This window comes from Topomyia yanbarensis, chromosome 2, assembly GCF_030247195.1.
Source record: "Topomyia yanbarensis strain Yona2022 chromosome 2, ASM3024719v1, whole genome shotgun sequence".
NCBI lineage: Eukaryota > Metazoa > Arthropoda > Insecta > Diptera > Culicidae > Topomyia > Topomyia yanbarensis.
Window position 1 is genome coordinate 420485004 of NC_080671.1, and position 23407 is coordinate 420508410.

Below are 23407 nucleotides of genomic sequence, written 5' to 3' on the forward strand. Positions count from 1 at the left end.
AATTTCTACAAGCAAAAAGTAACTGACACCACAAAGTTTATGTACAAGTTTATGTGCAAGTTTATAAACAAGTTTATGGGCAAGTTTATGTACAAGTTTATAAACAAGTTTATGTACAAATTTATGAACAAGTTTATGGGCAAGTTTATGTACAAGTTTATGCACAAGTTTATTCACAAGTTTATATACAAGCTTATGTACCAGTTTATGTACAAGTTTATGTGCAAGTTTATGTACAAGCATATGTACAAATTTATGTGCAAGTTCATATACAAGTAAATGTTCATGTTTATGTACAAGTTGGTGTACAAGTTTTTGTACAAGTGTATGTACAAGTTTATCTACAAGTTTATGCATAAGTTTCTGTAAAAGTTTGTGTACAAGTATGAAAACTTTATGCGTAAGTTTTTGTTCAAGTTCATATACAGGTTTACGTACAAGTTTGCGTTTAAGTTTGTGTGCGTTAAGTATTTCGCGCGAGTTTTAAAACATGCGACTTTGAAGTGTGCAGTTTTGATACAATCAATTTTAAATAATAGGACTTACAAGCTTACGACGAAGTTTGTATTCAGTTTGCGTGCAAGCTTAAACACAATTTTGTTTCCAATTTTATGCACAAATTTTCTTATGTACTGATTTGCGTACAAGTTTATGCACAATTTTACGTACAAGTTTGCGGTTACGTTCTCTTTCAACATCGCTGAAAGATTTACGCAAAAGTTTACGTTCAAATTTACGTACAATCTTACTACAAGCTTACGCACAAGTTTATGTACAAGTGTGCTTAAGTTTGCAAAATTCCCAAGTGGAAAAAATTTTGGACAAGATCAATTTCTTTGTGCATGACATGCCTTACATAAAGTATGTTTTTTTTTGTTTTAGTGTTTCGGATTCTCCTCGTCAGTAACTAGCACCATCTGGGTGTCCAGTTAGACTATGTATCTGAACTAGTACCCAAATTAGCACTAGTTAGACACTAAATTCCAAAAAGTCACACGTCTTGCGTGAACACTAAACCACTGGCTTATACCGAGTGATGTCTCGATAGTAAGCACATAGACACCCAGATGGTGCTAGTTACTGACGAGGAGAATCCGAATCACTAAAACAAAAAAAACATACTTTATGTAAGGCATGTGCCCTCATGCACAAAGAAATTGGTCTTGTCCAAAATTTTTCCCACTTGGGAATTTTGCATAATTCCAGGCGTTTGGTACTCATACCAAAAGACAGTTTCGGTTCATATTCCTCGTCGGCAAACAGAACCTCTGTGCTTACTATCGAGACATCACTCGGTATAAGCCAGCGGCTTAGTGTTCACGCAAGACGTGTGACTTTTTGGAATTTAGTGTCTAACTAGTGCTAATTTGGGTACTAGTTCAGATACATAGTCTAACTGGACACCCAGATGGTGCTAGTTAATGACGAGGAGAATCCGAAACACTAAAACAAAAAAAACGTGCTTAAGTTTACCGAATACATTGATTCATTTTCATGAAAATTCTGTGGACGTTAGTGAAAAACACTTTGGTCTATCCTGCTTGTTCAAATGTCAGTCAGAAAAACTGAAAACGATAAAACGATAAAACGATAAAACGATAAAACGATAAAACGATAAAACGATAAAACGATAAAACGATAAAACGATAAAACGATAAAACGATAAAACGATAAAACGATAAAACGATAAAACGATAAAACGATAAAACGATAAAACAAAACAAAAACAAAACAAAAAATCGTAAAATACTAAAGAATTAAAATGTTAAAAAACGAAACAATGAAAAACAAAAAATCGAAAAAACGCAAGAACAAAAAAAACAAAAAACCGAAAATCCAAAAAAAACACTAAAAAACGAAAAAAAAACAAAAAAACTAAAAAATGAATAGACAAAAAAGAGAACAAAAAAAACAAAAGTACAAAAAATTGAAAAAAAGGAACGAGAAAACTAAAGAACTAAAAAGCCAAAAAACGAAACCAAAGAAACAAAAAATCGAAAAAACGTAAAAATGAATAAACACAAAAAACGAAAGACCAAAAAACCGCAAAATAAAACAAAAAACTAAAAGCTAAAAAACAAATAAACGAAAAAACCAAAAAACCGAGTAAACGAAAAAACAAAAACCAAAAAACTTAAAACCGAAAAACGAAAAAACTAAAGAACTAAAAAACGAAAAAAAAAACAAAAGAAAACGAAAAAATGAGTATACAAAAAACGAAAAAAAAAGTGTGCGAAAAAAAACCAAAAAGCGAAAGAAAAAATGAAATAAAGAAGGAACGAAAAAGCTAAATAACTAAAAAGCCAAAAAACGAGAACAAAGAAACGAAAACAAAAAATCAAAAGACGTAAAAACGAATGAACATAAAAATCCAAAAAAAAAACAAAAAACCGCAAAACAAAAAAAAACAAAGAAACGAAGGAACAAAAAAACGAGTGATCGAAAAAAACCAAAAAAAAAGCCAAAAAAACAAAAGGCCTAAAAACCAAAAAACCAAAATCAAAAAAAAAACAGAAAACCAGAAAACCAAAAAACCAAAAATTAAAAACCAAAGCACCAAAAAACCGAAAAAACAAAAAAAAAACAATAAACCAAAAAACCAACAAACCAAAGAACCGAAAAATGAAAAAAACTAAAAAAAACAAGAGAACGAGAAAATCAGTAAACGAAAAACGAAAAAAACACACAAAAGAACAAAAAATTGAAAAAAAGAAGGAACGAAAAAACTAAAGAACTAAAAAGCAAAAAAAAACGAAAACAAGGAAACGAAAAAATATCGAAAAAAATCGAAAAAAACGTAAAAACGAATAAACATAAAAACAAAAAAAAACAAAACCGAAAAAGCCAAAAAAACAAAAAATTCAAAAAACAAAAAAAACAGAGAACCAAAAAAAATAAAAAAAACAGGAAACCAAAAACCGAAAAACGAAAAAATTAAAGAACTAAAAAAGGAAAAGAACAAAGGGCAACGAAAAAATTAGTAAACAAAAAACGAAAAAAATTAAAGTGTGCAAAAAACCAAAAAACGAAAAAAAAAAACAGAAAATTGAAAAAAGAGGGAACGAAAAAACTAAAGAACTAAAAGGCCAAAAAACGAAAACAAAGAAACCAAAAAAAAATTAATGACAAAACCATAAAAATCACAAAACCAAAAATTAAAAACCAAAAACCATAAACCAAAAACCAAAAACCAAAAACCAAAACCCAAAAACAATAAACCAAAAACCAAAAACCAAAAACCAAAAACCAAAAACCAAAACCCAAAAACCAAAAACCAAAAACAAAAACCAAAAACCAAAAACCAAAAACCAAAAACCAAAAACCAAAAACCAAAAACCAAAAACCAAAAACCAAAAACCAAAAACCAAAAACCAAAAACCAAAAACCAAAAACCAAAAACCAAAAACCAAAAACCAAAAACCAAAAACCAAAAACCAAAAACCAAAAACCAAAAACCAAAAACCAAAAACCAAAAACCAAAAACCAAAAACCAAAAACCAAAAACCAAAAACCAAAAACCAAAAACCAAAAACCAAAAACCAAAAACCAAAAACCAAAAACCAAAAACCAAAAACCAAAAACCAAAAACCAAAAACCAAAAACCAAAAACCAAAAACCAAAAACCAAAAACCAAAAACCAAAAACCAAAAACCAAAAACCAAAAACCAAAAACCAAAAACCAAAAACCAAAAACCAAAAACCAAAAACCAAAAACCAAAAACCAAAAACCAAAAACCAAAAACCAAAAACCAAAAACCAAAAACCAAAAACCAAAAACCAAAAACCAAAAACCAAAAACCAAAAACCAAAAACCAAAAACCAAAAACCAAAAACCAAAAACCAAAAACCAAAAACCAAAAACCAAAAACCAAAAACCAAAAACCAAAAACCAAAAACCAAAAACCAAAAACCAAAAACCAAAAACCAAAAACCAAAAACCAAAAACCAAAAACCAAAAACCAAAAACCAAAAACCAAAAACCAAAAACCAAAAACCAAAAACCAAAAACCAAAAACCAAAAACCAAAAACCAAAAACCAAAAACCAAAAACCAAAAACCAAAAACCAAAAACCAAAAACCAAAAACCAAAAACCAAAAACCAAAAACCAAAAACCAAAAACCAAAAACCAAAAACCAAAAACCAAAAACCAAAAACCAAAAACCAAAAACCAAAAACCAAAAACCAAAAACCAAAAACCAAAAACCAAAAACCAAAAACCAAAAACCAAAAACCAAAAACCAAAAACCAAAAACCAAAAACCAAAAACCAAAAACCAAAAACCAAAAACCAAAAACCAAAAACCAAAAACCAAAAACCAAAAACCAAAAACCAAAAACCAAAAACCAAAAACCAAAAACCAAAAACCAAAAACCAAAAACCAAAAACCAAAAACCAAAAACCAAAAACCAAAAACCAAAAACCAAAAACCAAAAACCAAAAACCAAAAACCGAAAACCAAAAACCAAAAACCAAAAACCAAAAACCAAAAACCAAAAACCAAAAACCAAAAACCAAAAACCAAAAACCAAAAACCAAAAACTAAAAACCGAAGACCAAAAACCAAAGTACCAAAAAATCAAAAAAGGAACAGAAAAAACGAATATTAAAACCCGAAATCCAAAAACCAAGAAACCAAAAAACCAAAAAAAAACAAAAAACCAGAAAACGAATAAACCAAAAAAAAAACAAAAGAAAAAAAACAGAAAACCAAAAATTTAAACCCGAAAGCCAAAAAACGAAAAAAAAACAAAGACCGAAAAATCCAAAAAAAAAAAAACAGAAAATTAAAAAACCAGAGAACCAAAAAAAAACAAAAAATAAAAAAAAACAGTAAACCGAAAAACGTAAAAAATAGAGAACTAAAAAACGAAAAGGCAAAAGGAAACGAAAAAATTAGTAAACAAAAAAACGAAAAAAATAAAAGTGTGCAAAAAACAAAAAAACGTTAAAAAACAAAAAAAAATGGAAAAAGAGAGAACGAAAAAACTAAAAAGCCAAAAAACGAAAACAAAGAAACGAAAAAAACAAAAAATTGAAAAACGAATAAACATAAAAACCAAAAAACCAAAAAACGAGTAATTGAAAAAACCAAAAAAAAATCACAAAACTAAAAATTAAAAACCAAAAAAAAAAAACAAAAAGATCAAAAAAGAAACAAAAAACCAGAAAACCAAAAATCCAAAAAAAAAAACAAAAAACTGAAAAACGAAAAAAACACGAAAAAGAAAAAATGAGTAAACGAAAAAAAAACAAAAGAGTACGAAAAACAAAAGAACAAAAAATTGAAAAAAGAAGGAATGAAAAAACCAAAGAACTAAAAAGCCAAAAAACGAAACCAAGAAACGAAAAAAAATCGAAAAAACGTAAAAACGAATAAACATAAAAACCAAAAAAAAGGAAAAACCAAAAAACAAAAATCTAAGATCCTTAAAACGTAAACGGAGCAGTAGCGAACATAAATTCATTTGACAAAAGATTGTTTGTTGTCACGTTACGTGGTATAACAGATATTTTACAAAATTTTTAAACGTACTGGCATTACGTTATGAGTTATGTGGCATAATGGGTTTGGTAAGTTTAGATGTGCTAAAAACACAATTATTTACCATCTCGTATTTCGCTTTACGCGATGGGATACGATTAAGATTATACAATTATACCTCCTTTTGCATTGCAGAACAGGTCATGTTCAAAAGAAGGAAAAAGTCCTTATTGGAGTTATTTTGTATTACAATTATTTGATTATTATGCTACGGAACACATTTAATCGGTGACTGCGTTTTTTAGTCATGAGCAATTTATTTAGTAGTTTTTTGTTATAATCTCGTCTTGAGTAGTGGGTGACACTAATAATGATTTCGAATAAAGAGTTGCCGCTTTCGACAGACACTTCCAATATAATCGTCAATTTTCCAATTTTCATCAATCATCTCGGAAATGGATACATCGCCAAAGTGCAATTTCAAAAATGATGCAAATGATGTTTTGCGATCAAAGATAAAGAACAGAAACGCAATTGCTCGTTTTTCTCATACATATTTTTTCGTCTATCTCAGATGCTATTTGTTTATATGGCTGTTTCATTAACCAACTGAAAGCGAGCTTATTTTTCGTCATCACTTTTTAAAATCATATTTCACACAAATTGAAGACAAGCTGAAATGTCCTCATCATTGCCCATATTTTATTAATAAACTCAACAAACCTCATATTTTAATCTTTCGCAAATTTACTAATATTTTTCTTCTCCCAAAATTTTGAAAGATCACTTTTATGTTGGATACCCTTTACAGGCCTTACTTTAACAAATTGTGCTAAAACAACGGCATCGTTGGTTAGCAAACATATTTATTTATTCAAAAACAACCTACCTTAAACCGCAGTTCCCCAACGGGTGGTTTCGCATATGGAACACCCAGGAACGCTAGTATTCCCCGACCACTGAACGAATGTAGAAAGCGGCCCACCAAAGATCCTCCATGAGGCAACGTCACTATTAGCTTCTCGGATGTCCTACCGTGTACAAAGTTAACATCACTGACCAGCAGCAACAAAACCAACACGAAACCAAGCAGCCTTAGTTGACCCAAAAATTGACGAATCATCGTCGTTAACAGCTGATGAATCGGTTAGCCACCAACAACCGACTACACAGAACAATCACTGTCACTACCTTCGCCCTGCTATTCCTCGCAACTTCTGGAAAGAATTCTCCGTCTATTAGTCACAAAATTAGCAACCTAAGTCCGAAACCGGTTCTACCGCACGACCAGGGCAACACTCGCGCGACTAGGGCAATCGCAGAAGATTGCTCAAAAGCTAATTATTTCTTTCTTCAACCTTGGACAGGTTTCTTGCACCCGTAACCCGCAGCATCCAAATCTGCCACTCACTTTTATCTTTGACTTTGCCAAATCGAGGTGTCCACGCACGTGTCTGTAACGAAACGAAACGAAACGAAACGAAACGAGTCGAAGCCCCGCCGATTCGATGCCGTCGATCAGCTTCAGCACTAGCCGTAGAACTGCGTGATTACTTCGACGTCTGAACGCGCGAGTGTGCGCTCGATCAAAATTAGACAACCTCTCGAACCGGACTGAGCTTCCAGTACGATCGAGCCCTCAGTTTTATATATGGGCGATAGATTTTTCGATAGTTTCTGTCCCCCCCCCCCCTTGCCTGAGCCCAAGTCGAGCCCACGCTCGGTCGGTCCGGTGGAAGGTCGTACGGGATTTTTTAATCTGAATATGCTAATCGGGATGGGAAAATTGAGGGTTTTATTTCGATTCCTCATACTGAGTCGGATTCGGAGCCGATTAACGCTGTTCAACTGCCATGTCTCTGCTGATTTGCGATTTCTAGATCTCATTGATAAATTGATTCATGATCGTAAGGTAGGCGCAATAAATCGGTTTATAATATACGTATTAGAACAGGGCAGTGTGTATTTGCACATGTCACGTTAGAACTTATTGCTGGGTTTGTCTTAATTTATGACTGTAGGAATTGAATAAGGCAACTTTTTTTGAGCCAATTAAGACTTCAAACTTGGAAGCATGTATGAATAGGAATAATTTATGGCAATATTCATTGCATATAACTGACAGTGTGAAGAGGTTGTCTTATGGTGACAGAAGGCGTTTAGCGATCGACAAAGAATTTTGTGATGTATTATTGTTTAAGAGAAACTGTCAGAGTGATATTTAAAGTTGATTGCACCGAGTCGATCTAAAATGCAATAACCACCCTTTTCAAAAAAACACGCGAGATATGAAAATCAACACTCAAATTTTGCACACGTATTTCTCAAAATAGAATCATTGAATAAAAAATTGAAACTTTTTGTAAGGCCTTAGAAAACCTGTCTGTGAAATGGGTGGGCGGTTGTCCAATAAGATCAATAAAATCAATTATCTAAATTTACTTAATTTCACTTTTGTTATCGACCACCTCGTTCAGATCAGCTGCTCTTGAATGTTATTACCCCACAAAGTCAGCTTGTTAGTCACAGCTAGCGATATGTACGCGTTGCGTTGGGGCAATTTTTTTCCTCCAAATTGTCACCTGAATATATCGCGTAATAAAAAGTACAAGTGTTACGTGCCGTCACAGTTTTGTGTGGCCGGCTAGCTGGGAAGTCCCATCCCTCTTTTCTTTTTCCAACAATCCCGTACATCCCAGAACGTCGATTTTTTTGCCTTTCTCATATAAAGAAAGGCTATGCAATCACTGTAAAAATCGACTTTTTAACCGAGGCCCGGAGGGCCGAGTATCATACACCATTCGATTCAGTTCGTCGAAATCGGCAAATGTCTGTGTGTGTGTATGTGTGTGTGTGTATGTGTGTGTGTATGTGTGTGTGTGTCATTTAAACTCACAACAATTTTCTCAGAGATGGCTGAACCGATTTTCGCAAACTTAGTTTCATCTGAAAGGTATAACGCTCCCATAAGCTGCTATTGAATTTTTAGTTGATCCGACTTCCGGTTCCGGAGTTACGGGTTGAAGAGTGCGGTCACACAGCAAATTCACATATAAACTGGTACCACCATGATGTTCAAATGATGTAAAACATATTAAAATTGATGTAACATTACTCTAGTTTGCGGGTCTGGATCACTAATGATCAATCAAAGCAGCTTTGACCACATTGGCCACCTATGACGGTTCATGACGCCCTCGGGGAACCCGCCAAGTTCCAAAGCTAATATCACACCCATTCCACAACGAATTCTCTACCGATTTTTACGAACTTAATTTCAAATGAAAGATACAGTAATGCCATTGACTGCTGCTGAATTTCATTCGGTTCTGACTCTTGCTTCCGGAGTTACAGGGGTGTTAGTAAGGATACACTGGAATTTCCCATATAAATCGGTACAATCGTAATACCTCAGAGGCTAAAAACTATTGAAATGGTCACCAAATTACTTCTAATCGTAGATCTAGATCACTGATTGCCAATCAAACATTCTTTGAATATATTGTCCACTATCGACGATTCCGGAATTCCGGGCATATTCCACAATTAAAGTCACATCGGTTCATCGGTGATGACTGAACCGATTTTCTCAAACCAAGTCTCAAATGGAAGGCAAAATATGCAGTTGAGTATTGCGTTTCCAAATCGGTTTCTCGGAATTTTCTGAACCGATTTTGACAAACTTAATTTTAAATGAAAGGTCCATCAGCTGCTGTTGAATTTTGTGTGGATCCGAGTTCTGGTTCCTGAATTACAGGGTGATACGTACGATCACGCAGCAAATCCCGATTCTAACGAATTCTGCGATGAATGTAAAAAGGTGATTTTTTTTCAAAAATGTAAACACAACTGTTGAATTTGTAGATCTAGGTCCCCAACAGTCATTCAAAGTCTCTTTGGCCACACTGGCCACCATCGACGGATCCGGAAGCATCCAAAGTCAGAATAACGGTTATATTGGTTTCTCGAAAATGGCTAGATTTGCTCAACTTAGTCTCAAATGAAAGGTGTTGCGTCTCCAGAAACTGATATTAAATTCCATCTCCATCCGACTTCCAGCACCGGAGTTACGGGTTGTGGAGGTCGATCACATAGAAAACTCCGATTCAAACCGATACCGCGATGAATGCAAAAAGGTGCTCTTATATATACTTACCAAGTGTAATAAGAATGAAAGACATTTCCATAAAGTTATATTGTACGAACCAGCTATTAAATCATAGTTTGGAGAAATGAGAAAGGCACAATTGCACCTCTAGGTGGATTAAAACAGGTTTTTATATAGAACTACGTTTTGCCTTTCTCATATAAAGAAAGGCTATGCAATCACTGTAAAAATCGACTTTTTAACCGAGGCCCGGAGGGCCGAGTGTCATACACCATTCGATTCAGTTCGTCGAGATCGGCAAATGTCTGTGTGTGTGTATGTATGTGTGTGTGTGTGTATGTGTGTGTATGTGTGTGTGTCATTTAAACTCACACAATTTTCTCAGAGATGGCTGAACCGATTTTCGCAAACTTAGTTTCATCTGAAAGGTATAACGCTCCCATAAGCTGCTATTGAATTTTTAGTTGATCCGACTTCTGGTTCCGGAGTTACGGGTTGAAGAGTGCGGTCACACAGCAAATTCCCATATAAACTGGTACCACCATGATGTTCAAATGATGTAAAACATATTAAAATTGATGTAACATTACTCTAGTTTGCGGGTCTGGATCACTAATGATCAATCAAAGTAGCTTTGACCACATTGGCCACCTATGACGGTTCATGACGCCCCCGGGGAACCCGCCAAGTTCCTAAACTAATATCACACCCATTCCCCAACGAATTCTCTACCGATTTTTACAAATTTGATTTCAAATGAAAGATACAGTAATGCCATTGACTGCTGCTGAATTTCATTCGGTTCTGACTCTTGCTTCCGGAGTTACAGGGGTGTTAGTAAGGATACACTGGAATTTCCCATATAAATCGGTACAATCGTAATACCTCAGAGGCTAAAAACTATTGAAATGGTCACCAAATAACTTCTAATCGCAGATCTAGATCACTGATTGCCAATCAAACATTCTTTGAATATATTGTCCACTATCGACGATTCCGGAAGTCCGGAATTCCGGGCATATTCCACAATTAAAGTCAAATCGGTTCTTCGGTGATGACTGAACCGATTTTCTCAAACCAAGTCTCAAATGGAAGGCAAAATATGCAGTTGAGTATTGCGTCGCTGCCCCCCCCCCCCCCCCCCGTCTTGCCCTTACACCTCCCTCCTTCATCACTCCCCTCCTCTTTGACCACCCTCACGCCCGCATTTCCTTCATCCATCCCGTATACCGAAATAAGATGAAGGATTTCTGACGCATCCTCCACTCCCACTCTACTAACCCCCCATTCCCTACACGTTCAAACCCATTCCACCAACCTTTCCAAATTATAATCACATGAAGATAACATTGAACTCATGCTTATTAAGCTAATTAAATATTATTCTTTTGCCTTTCTCATATAGAAAGGTTATGCAATTGCTTCAAAAACCGATTTTCTAACCGAGGCCCGGAGGGCCGAGTCTCATATAACATTAGTCGAGTTTGCCGAGATCGCAAAATATCTGTGTGTATGTATGTGTGTATGTATGTATGTATGTATGTATGTATGTATGTATGTATGTGTGTGTATGTGCGGATTTGTTAACAAAATGTCCACATCGGTTTCTCGGAGATGGCTGAACCGATTTTTACAAACTAAGATTAAAATAAAAGATATAATATTCCCATAGGTTGCTATTGAATTTCATTTTCAACCGACATCTTGTTCCGGATTACGAGTTGAAGAGTATGGTTACAAAACAAAATTTGTTGATTTGTCCACATCGGTTTCTCGGAATTTTCTGAACCGATTTTGACAAACTTGATTTTAAATGAAAGGTCGATCAGCTGCTGTTGAATTTTATGTGGATCCGAGTTCTGGTTCCTGAATTACAGGGTGATACGTACGATCACGCAGCAAATCCCGATTCTAACGAATTCTGCGATGAATGTAAAAAGGTGAAGTTTTTTCCAAAATGTAAACAGAACTGTTGAATTTGTAGATCTAGGTCACCAACAGTCATTCAAAGTCTCTTTGGCCACCCTGTCCACCATCGACGGATCCGGAAGCATCCAAATTCAGAATAACGGTTATATTGGTTTCTCGAAAATAGCTAGACCGATTTGATCAACTTAGTCTCAAATTAAAGGTGTTGCGTCCCCGGAAACTGATATTAAATTCCATCTCCATCCGACTTCCGGCTCCGGAGTTACGGGTTGTGAAGTGCGATCACATAGAAAACTCCGATTCAAACCGATACCGCGATGAATGCAAAAAGGTGCTCTTATATATACTTACCAAGTGTAATAAGAATGAAAGATATTTCCGTAATGTTATATTGTACGAACCAGCTATTAAATCATAGTTTGGAGAAATGAGAAAGGCACAATTGCACCTCTAGGTGGATTAAAACAGGTTTTTGTTTTCATCTTTGCAACATGTCCAAGAATATTTCGGAAGTTAAGTAACTTCAGGGCCGTAGATAGAAAATACGGGCCCGGGGGGTCCAACGTACGGGCCCCCACCACTGTATATTGCCCGTGCATCACAAAGTTAATGTTTGAAATCCATTGTACTTACTGATATTATGTACCTACATTACACTGAAATTATATTGTTATGTACCAGTTTTTTGCTCTAGTTGTTTGTAGTGCCAATGACGGTAACAACGGAGGGCTAATACTTTAGAGTATAAACTACTCTAAAATATTTTGAATACGTCTTCGTACGTTTTGGTGACTTTGAAGAGACATTTTTCGTCAATAGTATGGGATCATCCATAAATAACGTAGCATTATATGGGGGAGGGGGGAGTTTTGCATTTTGTGATGATGTGTGACGACGGGAGGGTAGGGGGTCATGTCAGGCTACGTAGCTTGTTTAAAGGGGAATAACTAACATCGGTTTTATTAAAAAAAAATTACGGGGACAGTTACCGTCAAGCTACGTAATTACCAGGGGGTATTTAGAGGTTTGTGACGAAATACTACGATGGGGCAGGGGGTGTTAAAAATTACTCAAAAAATGCTACGTCATTTATGGATGATCCCTAGTAGTAAAAGTAAAGGAATGGAAAGGTTAAAAATGTAGTACATAATTGCAAAAATTATAAACATTATCTAAACAATAAAATTCAAAAATTCCATTTGTTCAATTGTACAAAAACAAAATATAGGGAAAACTTTTTATTGAAAGTGTGTATAGAAAAACTAAAAATCTCAAAATCAAACATATAAACAAATTAAAGTCAATTGTCAAAAAAATGTAAAATCGAAAACAAAAACCAAAACAAAACCTGAAAGAATCGATAAAAGAAAACAGGAAACTAGACAATCAAATTGCAAAGATAAAAGAAGTCGAACATTGTTGAACAAATGGAGAAAATTTTAAAAAAATCGGCAGATGTCAAAAAACTTAAAAGCTCGAAAATAATAAAATAAATTCAACATTAAAAACAAGAAATATTTAAAACAATAGAAAAAGCGAATAAAGCGTTAAGAATGCATAAAAATAGAGGAATAGATATAAAAGACAAAAATAAAATAAACATGAAAAAATTGAAAAAAAAATTAATTGAACAAAAACGGACAAAATGGAAAACAAAAAATAGTATAAAACTAAAATGGTATATCATAGAAACACACAAAATTCAAAAAAAAAACAATTAGAAATTGAAAAAATAGATTAGATTATTTAAAGAATGGAAAACAACATTAGAATAGAAACTTAACAGAAATTCAAACAACAGCCTAAATGTAAAACGAAGAAAAAATGCGCATAATGACAAAAAAAAATAAATCTAATGTTTTCTAGAAAAATAAATAAAATGAAAAGACAAACCTATTGGAAAATGGCCAACAGAAAAAACCACTTTCAAAATAGGTTATATGGAAAAATGAAGAATAACAAAAATGAACAAAATGAAAGATTAAGGAACATGTGTAAAAAATAAAAAAAATATTATAAATTAGCAATGAGAAAAAATAAAACTACTGAAAACGGAAAGCTAAAAACTAGAAAACATGTACCAAAATACGAGAAATGTAGATAAAGGGACAATGAGACATTTTGGAATGAATTAAAAAAAGGAAAAATGCAAAAAAATATATAGAGAAAAAAAATTGAAAAAGGGAATGATAAGAATGAATGGAATAATAGACTAATTTTAAAAGTTTGATGGAATGACAAATGAAACAAATGAAAAAGCAGGGTATTAAAATTTGAAACAACAGAAAAAATAAAATAGAATGGAAAAATTGCAAATAAAATGAAAAAACTCAGCAATGACTATAAATTAAAGAAAGTGGCATGTATAAAAATGCAAAAATAAACAGCGTTAAAAGCAGGATAAAATAAAAATATGGTATCAATGGAAATAGATAAAAAAGCAGAATGTTGAAATTGCAGATATACCACGACTTACAGCGTTCATCAGTGTTTGTATCAATATGCCTTCATCAGTGTTTGTATCAATATGCGAAAGACATCAAAAAGGAAAAGTGTTTAATATAACATTCCACTAAGTCGCCCAAAAACAGTGCTTTTTAAAGTGCTGAAAAAAATTGATGAACGAAATTTGAACAAAATTTTAAAAAATCCATGTAAAAATGGAGAAAATAGCGAAACATGGATCAAATCACAAGTAAGAGTTGTGGTTAGATTTTACGCTATGCTGGATTCGAAAACATTCATAAAAGCTAAATAGGCTCTGCTTTATTTCTTATGCAGTTCGTAGAACAAAATATATCATATATTCTTCAAATTCACCGCAGAGTGTAATGTTGTGGTAGAGCATTTAGGTGTATTTTTTCGCATTTGTGAAGAGTTTTGTTGATTTAGTGGGGGCAGTACTTCACATCCTTGAATATCTGCAAAAAATGAAAAAGCACCAGCCACTCTCGCTGTAAAGGATAACCCAAGCGAACTGTGCTCTGCTCTACAGTAAACAAACGCAGGGCGTAAAATCACGCATCAGTGTCTTTCAAGGATCTTTATGAGGAGCATATAATCCGTTGATCCATTGAAGTGAAGGTCGTGTGGGGTAAAGTGAATCTGAACCCAAATGGTGGTGAGCACTTTTTAAATATATTGGCCAACGCCGAGAGGGGCCCTACTTATCAATTAGGGTCTCCAACCCGACAATGATGTTTTTGATGACTGTGTGCTAGATGATTTTTAAAATTATGCTGAGAGTTGCTGATAAAGAAAAAATGCAAAATAATCCACTGGATTCATCCGGGCGAAATCCGAATTACATGAACAAAGACCCGGAATTTGCCTCAAAAAACCGGTGTGGCAACCCTAAATAGAAGGTTGAGAAGTTCTTTTTCTTTCTAATTACTTTTGATAATTACCCAGCAGTGGCGAAGACATGACAATAAATCAAGAAAATCGATTTCATATTGACGAAATTTGAAGACAACCTCATGACTTCTAATCAAATAATTAATTTTTAACCCCTAGCAAGTCTGATCTAATTTCTTTTCGATTATAGAAATTTTAATCTTAGAACCATTCACTTCTTCATTCAAGTTAGAAAATTTTCTTTAAAAAATTCTCCATTCCTATATGCGAGGTTAGGAATCGAACCCAGATGAGCTGCGTACATGGCAGTCGATGTACCAACTACGCTATGCCCGCCTATGTCTGATCTTCTAATTGGGTACAAATACATATATTTGATATCCAATATGCAGTAGTTTTTAAAATCATACACAAGATATTGAATTTTTTTTTGAAAGTGTTGACCAAAATTTTAGTTTCCGTTAAAAATCCGGGCCCCCTTCAAAACTCCGGGCCCGGGGGGAAACACCCCGTCCCCACCCCCTCTCGGCGGCCCTACTCACAGCTACAGTGCGTTTTCGTAGCGAAGGTACCGTAGCGCTTAAAGCCGAACGAATTTATTTGGTTTATTTTTAGTCCTTGTAGTTATCATAGAAGAACTGTTGTAATTCACCTCTGGAGCTGCCATTTAGTGCAGGATTTTAGAATTTACCGAGAGTCACAGGAAATTATGTTGGAATGGTGATTCCCGGGAGAACGATTCGATTTTCTTTAAAACTCCACTAAAGGAATTCACATCATTTATCACAATTTGCAAATTTTTGAAGCCGGTAGTAATGGTCAATAGTGCCTGTCATTTTCAAGCTGAGTATTGCCTCTTCATCGACTAGAAGTAATAGAAATAAATAGAAACTCTTTACATGTTCCTTTTATCTTAATCCTAGAACCGATTTATGGGGTACATTTATACCCCAGAGCTTTTTACAATCCCTGTTATTCCGTTACGGTTTATTTTAAACTGCAAGCAATTTTTTTTAATAAATTAATTTGACTATCAAACTTCCATTAAAGCGGGTGCAACCTACTTGATTAACTTAAGGGGGGCATCTGGTGTAGTGGGCAAAAAATCGTCTTCTTTTTTATCCGCTTAATTGTTAGTATTGAGCCTCTAGAATAGTCTGCCGCAATCTTGGTGGCCACGCTAAACTTCTTTTGTTTTAAACAGGCATGCATTCATGGCGCGTATTTGCTATAACACACGCATATTCCAGTCTATCGGAAACAATTTTCGAAAAATTGACGGCGATAAAAAGACAGTGTAAACAATACATTCTAAACTACTTCTACCCAAGTTTACACAAGACGCTCCCCTTAACAGTGCCCGCTTAAAGTTTGTATGGGGTAAAAATGTACCCCACAAACCCGTTAGTGTTTTGTCATGTGCACATAATTTGAAATGCATCATGTCTTTTTTTTTAAAGCAAAATATCGATACATAGTAAGCAAAAAAAATTGTATAAGCTTCAAAATTGCTGAACAATACAATCTGTTATTTTATATAATAAAGCTAATATAGCAAAGTTACTATAGAATGCGATTGGATTGTCATCCTAACTTTTGATTTTGCCGATGAAAGAGGCAATATTCATTCGTGAATATTATTTGTATATAATGTAGAAGACGACCACTCGATTCGACAACTTTTGTATCCCAGGCTCTGGAATATACTTACTTTATATACAAAGGGTGACCATATCAGACGATTAAAAAATCAGTACAGTCGAAAGGGTAGTGCTTTCCCCCGTTAACTCTCAATCGACATTGCCTTTTCCGCATGTTTTCGGCAGTTAAAAAGTTCTGGGGTCTGGCAGGCAGAGCTTCGACAGTAAAAAAGTTCTGGGAGTCTGGGAGGAAGAGCTCTGCCAGAAAGTCTTTCATCGGAATTCGATCACCAAGAACTTTTTCGGATTTACACAAAGGTAGTTCTTGCTACACCACTATCAGGAAACGTTTCATGCTGAGATGGTCTGTGCAGGACTGGCGACGAGTTTTCAGTACTAAAACACGACATTGACGTAAATCAGAAACATCAGCGATTCCAAATTGCTTCCCTGCGCTATGTCTGGCAATCTCCAATGACAACCATTATCTCTCGATTTGAGTGCTGCAAAACCTACCGTTGTTACCAAAAATTTGTCTGTTTAATCGATTGTTATATGAAAACTGGCGGATAGCTTGGTGTAAATAATATCAGTTTGAGCCCGAGCTTGTAAAAATTGACATCCTCTCGTGAACTTGAAAGTAAACAAAATTCATGTCATGCCTGTCGCGATGAATGAAATGTTTGGTTCGTTTCCCTCGTCATTCGTTCTCCCGACACGGCGCATTCAGGATCGGACATGTTCGTTTTCAGAAGTAAACTGAATTTTGTTTCCATTCTACCTATGAGAGGGATTATTGAGCAACAGTGCACCAGATATAGATTATGCAGTTCTCTTATGCTCGAAAATGTAGAAGATGCCAGCTTCTGCCTTCAAACTGTCCACATAAACACAAACAAATGCTTTGGTTGGTGAAGGAATTTATATTTCCTCTGCACTCAAGCATTCCATTCTGCATGAAGTTTCAGTCAGTTGGAAAGTTAATGAATGAGGGAGGCGGTGAATCTGAATTTTAGCTTCGGTAAATACAAGCAGAAATAAGTAACTGATTTTGATATTTCGCAGCACTGGTTTGAGCGCGACATTTCATACTACCTGTTATGTAGGATGCTAGACTGGGCGGTTAGTCGCTGTTCAGCGTTCAGGCGTGAAGGCATGTTAATCGTCCATTAGCTATTTCATTTATTTGACACACCTCAATGCATTATCTGAGTCGTGGATCTTTTAATATTACCAATGTGTAAATAAAAATAAATAAATCGATTTTTATTATATATCCATCGGATTTTGTGTACGCGATTTGTTACTTTGCGTAAAGATCTTATTTCTTGTTGAAGATCTATTTACTTCACTGGTTATTGTTGCTTGTGGGTCACTTAGTCAGCTTTCTCTCGGTTTATCGTTTTCGTTCATGCTATCCTCGCCGTTAATGTATTCACGACTGCCTGGTTTGAGTTGTTTGTGGGGCCTACGGGTCACTATCGCGTATCTGTGTTCTTTATTATTTACTTCATCATCGGTGGTGCTGACAGTTGATTGGGAAGTAGTAGGCGCATCACAATGATCATTCATGCTGTGCGTAGTTTCTGTTGTTCCAGTATTCGTTGGTGACTGAGCTGCAACTCCGGTGGTTTTTGATTTAGTTGATGTTGATGAAGTGCTGTGTGATGGGTATGCTTGCAGTTGATATCGTTAGAGGTTTGTGTACATGGTTTCTCGTAGTGTGTCTTCTTGTGTAACAACGTAGGTCACGCAGGGGTCTGCCCTTCATACGTACACAGCGTGATTTGAGATTATGTCACGAGTTTTGCTTTGAATTGAAAGTTCAGATATGAAGGAATAGGTTCCGTCACTCGCATTCTCACGAAGCAAACACCGTTGGAAATAGCTAGAATTTTTTTCCAGGTTTCAAACTTAAAGGATTCAACCATTACTTATTCCGATATGATGGTGGTAATGAATTTATTAATAGTACCCAGATGTACATCGTACAGACTGCAGACGCATATCAATCTTATCATTGTCAATATAAATGGGTATCTTGGTCCCAATATTATCATGCTCAACGACGTATTGCATGTTGTCTTCCATAGCGTAGCTTTCCGTTATGGCCAAAGTTTTAAACGTTATCAGTAACGAGTGTGGTGGGCTTGTATAACGACGACTTCTGTTAGTCTAAACTGCATTTGCAAATTTGCTGTTGAATTTTGCTGTTGAGTTTCAAACATCTTGAAATGAATGATCGATATCGCACCGATGAAAGTAACGGTGCTTTGATGTTCAGACTGGCTTGGGACGAATTTCATTCTTGCTTTGCTTGTTTATAGTACTGGCACGGTACATATTGACAGAAGCTTTTAGGTAGAAACGTTCGTTTGATTCACTGCACTGTTAACAAGCAGAACACCTGATTAGGTTCTGGTATTCCATGATCCCCAGCTCGAGAGAGCGCTCAATGAAATTATTCCACGATAGTTGCTATGGAATGGATTTCAGGTAAGACGAAAAAAGCCACTAGTAAGAGAACTCAAGTAGAAGCAGAAACACCAAAACGCCGATGTGTCTTTTCAGAGGTACCAAAGGGAATTCTTCGGGTCCCGGATTGAAAGACGATTTATAGCCGAGAAGAAGCGCTGGTAACCACTGTTTCATCAATATTGACACTCTTGAGAGATTAAAAAAAACATCGAAAGGTACAATTGGGAGATTCGACTGTATTAAGTTTTGTTTGTCGCATTCCGATTGAGGATGAGTATACGTTGCAGTTATGGTTGTGGTCGGTCGTAACTGCGATCTGGAGCATAGTGAAAAGCGAAGACTGAATAAATAGAAATATATTAGGCTTACAGGAGAAAAACCAGGACAAATCAAGCATTTTCCTCGACCTCCCAGGACACCAGCACAGTCAATGCAAAACCAGGACATGTCCTGGGAAACCAGTACGTATGATCACGCTATACAAGTACTATGCACCGGCTCTACCTATCCCTTCACCGCCTTCCAGATTTATCTCCGTTAGGGGGACTGGTGGTAAAATGAACACGTTAAGCAAAGTCATTTTTTTCTAACTAATAAGTGATTGAGATACTGCAATCTTGTTTCTTGTTAGACATGTTTTGTATATATTTGGTGAAAAAACTTCGACAAAAAAACACAATTTTTTAAACATTATTCTTAATTTCAAAACATATCCAAAAATGAGACATATTTATTGCATGACGATCAAATGAACATGGGGTGGTGGTAAAATGAACACCTTCTGGTGACCTGCAAAATGTCCTGTATGTATGCAATGCTTAGCGTTGGAAATCATTTTCCGAGCAATGCTGATGTCCCAGCGGATGATGACCATTGCATACACTCAGGGCATCTTGTAGGCAAAAAAACCTGTCATGGAAAAATTTAATTTTCATGACGTAATATTAACCAATATTCAATCCTGTGTCATCGAAACATATCTACAAACCCGGGGTTATCCATGGGAGTTTAAACTTTTAAGATCTGTTGGAGAGCAGTGAAAATATAGCAAGTTCAAGTTAGCGTTCCGTTCCGGATAATTTTGAGGCTTGGTACATGGACCGGCAAGATGGTTCATATTACCCCCACTACAACCTGTTCATTTTACCACCTAGGCCTTTTTATTTTCAAACAGCCGTTCCGATTGAGTCATTTTGTCCTGATCCCCACTTATTGTGGTGAAATATCTGCAAGAGGTTTAAGTACTATGATGTAACACCATCTTCAGAAAAAAAAAAAAAAAAAAATTCGCCTCAAAAGACATCAGCCACTGACATGAATGATGATTTTGGTTTTTTTATTTCACATTCGACAGCTTTTTATCAAAAGAAATGATTTCAATATCCTTTAAATACTTGACAGGTTAGGCTTCTGTGCAGATTGTTCTAAATTTGATAAATGTTGACTTGATTGACCTTACATTTGATTTTAAAGCTACTGACTTTTAGTTTTTATTCGATTTACGCTTAATTTTCATAACTTCGGAACTAGAAGTCAAAGTGTAAGACATTTCAAATTGGTGTTATATGTGTTGAACATAATTTGCAACGTGTTAACAAAACGAAGTGTTTGCCATTCGAATATAATATGTTTGCCACTATTCGCAAATCTAAAACATTTGAATAAAGCGTGTCGATTTTTATCAGTGCATCATAAGTTTTTTTTTCTAGATTTTCTTTTATTATGTAAATGTCAGAACTTGTTTGGACTGTTAAATTGCATTACTTTGCCGAAGACGGAAACTAGCGGTCGCTAGTATGTTATGAGATATTCACGTTTTTTTTATTGAAAATAGTTCTTTTTTCAATGTCGATAACTTTTAAACGGACAAGTCGATCATAAATTAAAATGCAAGCAAAGCTCAACAAGAGCTGGAAAAATCAGATCTCCTCTATTGAGATATCTGACGTTTAACACTAGAACGTTGCACTGGGGTACAAACGTACCCCGCGCGTTTGATCGCAATTTTCGCAGGTAACAATGCATACAAAAGCAATGTATAATACATCATTTTCTTCGTTTTTTTAATTGCGAGAACAGCTGGGTAAGTGAAAGTACGGAAATTATTGAATCAATTATACATAAATCAGTTTGAATAAAAAAGTGAAAAAATTGCTGTTTTGCCTTTTTTACAAAAATTACTATAACTTTGCGAATTTTCAACCGAATTGAAAAAAATCAAATGATTTTAAGAGTTGAAATAATAATCTAGAAACAGTATGAAATGGAATTTCGATATTTTTAAAAAGGTGCAATTATTTGGAAGAGTGAAAGTTTTAAAATCGAGTTTTGGAAAATAGCACGAAATGGGGTGGAAATTGAAATGAAGAAATATTTCTGACCAGTAATACATCGGTAACACGCAACGTTACTGTTACAGCAGTCACTGTGCGCAAATTATACTTGCGAGCCATTGTTTTGAAAAACTATAACAAATAAACAATAAAAATCAGCAAAAATTTTAACGATTTTTTTTCTACTTCAAAATTAAATTAAATTTATTGAATAAATGATGAAAAACGATTATATAATACTAATTGTTACTTACGTAGTAAAACAACCAGTATTTAAACTGGTATTGTCACGAATCACATTTCCATTGACAGCACGAAACCTGACGAAACGCTAACGGCAACCGTGCACTGGGGTACAAATGTACCCCATGCCAACTTTGACACCTGCTTCCACGAAGGCTAAAAGCAAACTGGCTGTACCACCTTTTCTTATTATTACTAGGAACTCTATGGTTAGGTTCCCAGGTCGGTAAATGTCAAATTCTCGTCTTCAACACGGCTCCAAAGAAGGCGTGGGGTACATTTGTACCCCAGTGCAACGTTCTAAGGTTAAAACAAAATTTTGTATTTTTATAAATTTTTACTTCAATATTTTTTTCTTTCATTTTAAGTTCATCATACGGTTTTTGAGATATTTTTTTCAATTAAGTCCTATTTATCATCAAAATCGGTTGAAAAAGGGCAGAGGCATAAATATTTTTTTTTTAAATTAGAAACTTGCTCTCATGAACTGAAAGGGGACAAATCCAAAAAATCGATTACAAAAGTATGTGTGTGAACTTTGAAGTTAAAATTGTAAAAATAACGGAAGACGTAATTGTATAATTTTATAGTGCTTGACAATACCTTAAGGAGTCATGAGAGCAAATTACTAATTTAGGGAAAAAAAAAATTATAACTCTGATATTTTTCAACCGATTTTTTGGATAAATAAGTCGTCGGATGTTTAAATGTTGGAAAACTGGAAATTTAATGTTGTTTCTAAATTTTTATTGAACCAGTTATATTTCCTAAGAAAAATGTTGAGTAATTTTCATAATTTTCATCGCAAAATAATGGTTGTTTTTTTTATATTGTTGTCCCTAAACCGCACAGTATTTTTAACAAACGAACATTACATAGCATACCGTTGGAAAGGTAATTTCTTCTACTTTCAAAAACGCTAAAAAAAATTTAAATCGGCTTAAAAATGGCAGTGTAGAAAATTGTTTAGTACCGAAAGTCCCGATTTTTTTTTTGCTGTGGAGCGCTGCAGAGGGTATAAAACATTTTTCATACATTATGTTGTGTTCAATTTGATGAGATCTATAACCTATACTAGGTTATTGGAAAAGTACAAGTCACTGTAGCACCGTGTTATTCCTGGAATAATTCAATTTATTCGAAAGAACTGAACAGATATTTCTAAACTAACTTATTTCATTATTCCACTGCAATATACATTGAATTCACGCGGAGGCCCAAGCCTCAAAATTAGCCGGACGCTAACATTAACTTGCTATATCTTCAATGTTCACTGACAGATCCTTAAAAAATCATTAACACTCGTGGATAACCCCAAGTTTGTAGATATGCTAGAAGATGGAAAAGCTATTAATATTACTATATAATATTTCAATTCTAGACAAACATGTGAAAAGGGCGGAACTCCAAATGTGAGTCTCTGTGTTTACTTATTATGGCCTCAACATAAAACTTTCCAACATTGTTTCAATAAATATTGAAAGACTCTGATTTCGTCTAGCATATTATGTTAAGAGTTAAGGAGCTGTTGGTCTAGAATTTTTCTTTTACCAACAAAATGCCCTATATGTATGCAATACACAACGCATTTTTCCTGTATTACTAATGCCCCAGCGGAACATGAGTATTGCATATATGCATTACATTTTAAATTTTCATGTTATAATTTTAACGAATTTTCAATCTAATGGAATGTTAATAAATTTACAAAACATAGGCGTTAAAACTTTTAGAATCTGTTGTAGAACGGTGGAGATATAGCAAATCAAATGTGCTTATTGTATTAGCTCATATCTCTTTCGTAGTAACAATTGTAAAAACTTTTTGCGCTGAAAT

The 23407-nt window shown here is 34.7% G+C and overlaps 1 protein-coding gene across 1 annotated transcript in view; it reads right to left on the reverse strand.

The window, feature by feature from the left end:
• The window catches only part of LOC131685230 (carboxylic ester hydrolase), a 74909-nt gene extending 67826 nt beyond the window's left edge, over positions 1-7083 (reverse strand). Inside the window, exon 1 of the mRNA XM_058968810.1 lies at positions 6373-7083. Within this exon, the coding sequence (XP_058824793.1) occupies positions 6373-6606 (234 nt within the window). The 5' untranslated portion in view covers positions 6607-7083. The remainder of the gene's footprint in view (positions 1-6372) is intronic.
• Positions 7084-23407: the final 16324 nt, after the last annotated feature.